General features: G+C 36.3%; 1 protein-coding gene across 1 annotated transcript; it reads left to right on the forward strand.

Moving 5' to 3' along the window:
* The first annotated feature begins 1521 nt into the window (after positions 1-1521).
* LOC128551414 (transmembrane protein 18-like) lies at positions 1522-2436 on the forward strand. Its single transcript, XM_053532265.1, has one exon. It carries the CDS (start codon positions 1787-1789, stop codon positions 2321-2323), a length of 537 nt encoding a protein of 178 aa, XP_053388240.1. The 5' UTR covers positions 1522-1786; the 3' UTR covers positions 2324-2436.
* Positions 2437-6016: the final 3580 nt, after the last annotated feature.

A 6016-nucleotide genomic window follows, 5' to 3' on the forward strand; every position in this document is an offset into this window, starting at 1 on the left:
CGCGTTGTTAAATTTCAGTGAAGAAAGTTTGAGATACAAATGAACTAAAGCAGTTCGTTTGGTTCTTTCACGTGCCCAATGTAAAGCATTGATACACGGGGAGGATTTTTTAAGCATCTCCCAAGTGCTTCGAAACAAAGTGCTAATCATACCTTTAGGTGGTATTTTCGCTATACAGTAATATGTATGGTCTGGATTGTGAATTGAGATTTATATATAATGCAATTTAAAGCATTTAAAAAGCTTTTTTAAAAGTCATAAAATAAAAAAACACAACTCTACTTTTGATAAATGACCTTATATTAAGTTTGAAATACAAAGGTCAAAAATAAAGAACTAAATATTAATGCTTAATAAACAACTAAGTAGTGAAAAATACCCATTAAAGGGAGATAATTCAAAAATTGCAAACTACTAAAGGAATAATTATTTAATTAATTATTATTATATCTCTTTTAAATGTGAATGAATTTTTATGAAATAACAAAAAGAACCACTTAAAAAACATGAGTTTTGAAATTGAAATTAGATGCCAGGAGAAGCCTAGAATGCAGGATTTTTCACCATTTACCCAAGAGCTTCTGGGGGCCTTAAGCGGCCCCCAGACCCCCGGCCGTAATTTTCAGCTTTTTTGCCTACGTTGCAAAATCATGTCTGAGAGTAGATGAACCCTAACGACTTTAGGGTCACTCTGTTAAAGGTCAAGGCCACAGGGGCCTGAACATGGAAAACCATTTCCAATCAATAACTTGAGAACCTCTCGACCCAGAATGTTGAAACTTCATAGGATGATTGTTCATGCAGAGTAAATGACCCTTATTGTTTTTGGGGTCACTCCATTAAAGGTCAAGGTCACAGGGGCCTGTTCATGTAAAATCATTTTTTGGAAATAACTTGAGAACCACTTGACCTACAATGTTGAAACTTAATAGGATGATTGGACATGCAGAGTAGGTGACCCCTATTTATTTTGAGGTCACTTGATCAAAGGTCAAGGTCACAGGAGCCTGAACAGTGACTTGAGAACCACTAGGCCACTAGTGTTGAAATTTAGCGGGATGACTGGACATGCCAAGTAGATGATCCCTATTGCAGCCAACCATCAGTGTCTCTTTGACTTTCGCTTCTGACCCCTATTGACTTCGTGCCTATAGGACTTTGCATTGGGGGAGACATGCGCTTTTTTACAAAAGCATTTTCTAGTCTTCCCTTGAATATTCAAATTTGAAGAAAAACCCTGTTTTAAGGTTAGGTAACTCCTAAACAAACATGTTTTTGCATTTTTCTGTTTCTAACGTAACTGTATTCATATAAAAAGTTTGAACAAATTCTATTATTGGAAATTTTTTGCCCCGCTGTCATACAAGAAACTGCAGCAAGTGTCTTTAAAACCTGCTTAAACTATGAAACTCTGGAGAGTCACCATGGCCAACTTGAGTTATGTAGTGAGAACATGAGTAACTTGATTTTGGATAGTTTAGTTAATTACATTCATTCTTTTTCAGCTTGAAGAAGGTGAAATTGATGTTAGACTGAATTCCTTCAAAGGTTGTGTTTCTCAAAGAAAATAGAGGTTCACAGACTTACAAAATATATTCAGTTCCAGTAGTGTACATATCGTTCTGTCAATTTGCTATCGTTCTTGTTAATGATTTTACCTACATGTATGTTTTAATTTCTGTCAAGAACACAAGAAATAATTTTTGCTTTACTGCTAGCACCACTCATAAATAAAAGCAGCTTTCTTGCCAAAGAAAAGACAGAGCAGTGTTTGCAAATTTGAAAAATGGCTGACGATTCAAGAAATGATTTCAGAGGTCCAATAAATCCCATTAGAGTTAATGAGATAGACGGATTAATAAAATACCTACAAAGTATAAACTGGACGGAACCTTGGTTCTGCGGTCTTGCTGCTTTCCATCTTACATGTGCAATATTGACTGTGCTTACAAGAAATAAGGGAGTGCTACAAGCCATTTATTTCAGTGTTTTAATGATTCTGGTATTCTGTGCGGAATATATAAATGAATGGGCAGCTAAGAATTTTAAACTATTTGCCAGTGAGCAATATTTTGACAGTAACGGTTTGTTTATCTCGATTGTATTCTCTATGCCGTTGTTGATGAACTGTTTAGTGATCGTCATCTCGTGGCTGTGGGACGTGGGAATGTTGATTCACAATGTTAAACAGTTAAAAATAAAACAGAGAAGTAGACAGGCTGAGAAACAGAAAGGGAAGGACGCCAAGGAGGAGAGTACAGAAGAGGAAACTGACCAGGATTCGCAAGAAAATCCAGATAGTGAGGATAAGAAAGAGAAGTGATTGTTGATAAATATGCTGGTGTGATTAAAATTTAAAGGCATTTGATTCCTTGAATATGTGTTAGAATATTCAGCAGTTGTGCATACTTTGATATTGTTACATTTTGTGAACCAGAGTAACAACTGTGTTTTGTAAAAGAAAAGATGTTATATGTATACTCGAAGAAATTTTTAATTTGCATTAATTTGTGCATAGTTCAAGATCAAGAAGGAAGGGGAGTGAATTGAGTGAATAAAACACAGCTAGATTTAATCAGTCTTCCAGTAAATCCTGTTAACTGTGTATATATAAATTATTTGCTAGAATTCCATTTCAAGTTCTTCTAAACATGGTTAATTTTGCAAGCTGGTTGATAATTTCAATTGAAATAATGAATTAACATTGGGTTTTATGTATATAAGAGGGTTTAAAGTAAGGAACACTGCATATTGTTTTGGGTTATATGGTCTGTATGTTTGTCACTGAAGCTGAACTATTTTAAAAATTGAAATGGTGCATGATTGTTTTCTTAATTACATGTCATAGGTATCTTGAGTATCCACAAATGCTTTTATTCTACATGTATATTTAAAAAAATAATAAGTGTTAAGAGTATAAACTTCTAGATTTTGTTGGTAACAGAAATAGACACTTGTTCCTTTTGTTTGTGAAGTTTTGGGTAGTGTTTCATATTACAATAAATGCATAATAATATGACATTTTTCAAACTGAGTCTTGTTTTTAGCTCACCAGAGCCAAAGGCTCAGGGTGGGCTATTCTGATCACTCACTGTCCGGTGTCCGTCATCCGTAAACTTTTACTTTAAATGACATCTCTTCATAAACCGCTAGGCAAATTTCATCCAAACTTCACAGGAATGTTCCTTGGGTGAAGCTCTACAAAAATTGTTCAAAGAAATGAATTCCATGCAGAACTCTGGTTGCTATAGCAACCGAAAGGAAAAACTTAAAAAAATCTTCTCCTCAAAAACCAGAAGTCATAGAGCTTAGATATTTGGTGTGAAGCATTGCCTAGTAAACCTCGACCAAGTTTGTTCAAATCATGACCCCGCCCCAGGGGTCACTTGATTTTACATAGGAAAATCTTAAAAAATCTTTTTCTCAAAAACCAGAAGCCCTAGAGCTTAGATATTGGACATGTAGCATTGCCTAGTGGACCTCTACTAAAAATGTTCAAATCATAACCCCAGGGTCAAAATTGACCTCGCTCCAGGGGTCACTTGATTTTACATAGATTTCTATAGGAAAATCTTCAAATTTAAAAAAAAAATAAACCAGAAGGCCTGGAGCTTAGATATTTGACATGTAACATTGCCTAGTAGTCTTCTACAAACTTTGTTCAAATCATGACCCCCGGGGTAAAATTGGGCCTGCCCAAGGGGTCACTTGTTTTTACATAGGAAAATCTTCAAAAATTTTCTAAAACTAAACCAGAAGGCCTAGAGCTTAGACATTTCACATGTAGCATTGCCTAATGGACCTCTACTAAAGTTGTTCAAATCGTGACCCCGCCCCATGGGGTTACTTAATTGTACATAGAAAAATCTTCATAATTTTCTAACAAGAGTGTCATGATGACCCTGGATCACTCACCTGAGTAATATGAGCTACATGCTTCAAATGTCAAACTGATGATAAAATATTAAGAAAGTCAGTAGGTCATATTCATGGTCAATGAAATTCAGTTTTACGATTTGTGTGCAGAACTGTGTATGTTGTCAAAATTTCAAGGCTGTATCTTAAAAAACAAGAAAGTAGGTCAGTAGGTCAAGGTCACAGTCAAGTGACATCATATTACTTGGGGTCATCAGGTAATTATAATTGAACAGTCTTGGAAATAGGATCAGATGATTTTTAGCTCACCTGTTACAAAGTGACAAGGTGAGCTTTTGTGATCGCATGGCGTCCGTCGTCTGTGCTTGCGTCCGTAAACTTCTGTTTGTGACCACTCTAGAGGTCACATTTTTCATGGGATCTTTATGAAAATTGGTCAGAGTGTTCATCTTGATGATATCTAGGTCAAGTTCGAAACTGGGTCAAGTGCGGTCCAAAACTAGGTCAGTAGGTCTAAAAATAGAAAAACCTTGTGACCTCCCTAGAGGCCATATTTTTCAATGGATCTTCATGAAATTTGGTCAGAATGTTCAGCTTGATGATATCTATGTCAAATTCGAAACTGTGTCACGTGTGGTCCAAAACTAGGTCAGTAGGTCTAAAAATAGAAAAACCTTGTGACCTCTCTAGAGGCCATATTTTTCAATGGATCTTCATGAAATTTGGTCTGAATATTCATCTTGATGATATCTAGGTCAAGTTTGAAAGTGGGTCACATGCGGTCAAAAACTAGGTCATTAGGTCTAAAAATAGAAAAACCTAGTGACCTCTCTAAAGGCCATATTTTTCGATGGATCTTCATGAAAATTGGTCAGAATATTCACCTTGATGATATCTAGATCAAGTTTGAAAGTGGGTCATGTGCGGTCAAAAACTAGGTAATTAGGTCTAAAAATAGAAAAACCTTGTTACCTCCCTAGAGGCCATATTTTTCAATGGATCTTCATGAAAATTGGTCAGAATGTTCATCTTGATTATATCTAGGTCAGTTTCGAAACTTGGTCACGTGCGATCCAAAACTAGGTCAGTAGGTCTAAAAATAGAAAATCCTTGTGACCTCCCTAGAGGCCATATTTTTCAATGGATCTTCATGAAAATTGGTCAGAATGTTCAACTTGATGATGTCTAGGTCAGTTTTAAAAGTGGGTCACATGCGGCCTAAAACTAGGTCAGTAGGTCTAAAAGTAGAAAAACCTTGTGACCTTTCTAGAGGCCATATTTTTCAATGGATCTTCATGAAAGTTGGTCTGAATGTTCATCTTGATGATGTCTAGGTCAAGTTCGAAAATGGGTCACGTGCGGTCAAAAACTAGGTCAGTAGGTCTAAAAATAGAAAACCTTGTGACCTCTGTAGAGGCCATACTGTTCTGGAGATCTTCATGAAAATTGGTGAGAATGTTCAACTTGATGATATCTAGGTCAGATTCGAAACTGGATCACGTGCGGTCAAAAACTAGGTCATTAGGTCAAATAATAGAAAAACCTTGTGACCTCTTTAGAGGCCATACTTTTCATGAGATCTTCATGAAAATTGGTGAGAATGTTCATCTTGATGATGTCTAGGTCAAGTTCGAAACTGGATCACGTGCCTTCAAAAACAAGGTCATTAGGTCAAATAATAGAAAAACCTTGTGACCTCTCTAGAGGCCATATTTTTCAAATGATCTTCATGAAAATTGGTCAGAATTTTTATCTCGATGATGTCTAGGTCAAGTTCAAAACTGGGTCACATGAGCTCTAATACTAGGTCATTATGTCAAATAATAGAAAAAAACGACGTCGTACTCCGTTCAAAATGGGTCATGTGGGGACAGGTGAGCGATTCAGGACCATCATGGTCCTCTTGTTTAAGTATTTTTCCTATATTACTCACATAATAACTAAGTGACTTCAGGGCCGAGCCTCTATCTCCAGGGGCATAACTTGAACAATTCTGGTAGAGGACTACTAGACAATGCATCATACCAAATATCAAAAGCCTAGGTCGTATAGTTTCAGACAAGAAGATTTTTAAAGCTTTTTCCTATATAAGTCTATATAAAACTTGGGACCCCAAGGGCAGGGCCTCTTTTCATCCAAG

Source organism: Mercenaria mercenaria, unplaced genomic scaffold (assembly GCF_021730395.1).
Source record: "Mercenaria mercenaria strain notata unplaced genomic scaffold, MADL_Memer_1 contig_1071, whole genome shotgun sequence".
Taxonomy (NCBI): domain Eukaryota; kingdom Metazoa; phylum Mollusca; class Bivalvia; order Venerida; family Veneridae; genus Mercenaria; species Mercenaria mercenaria.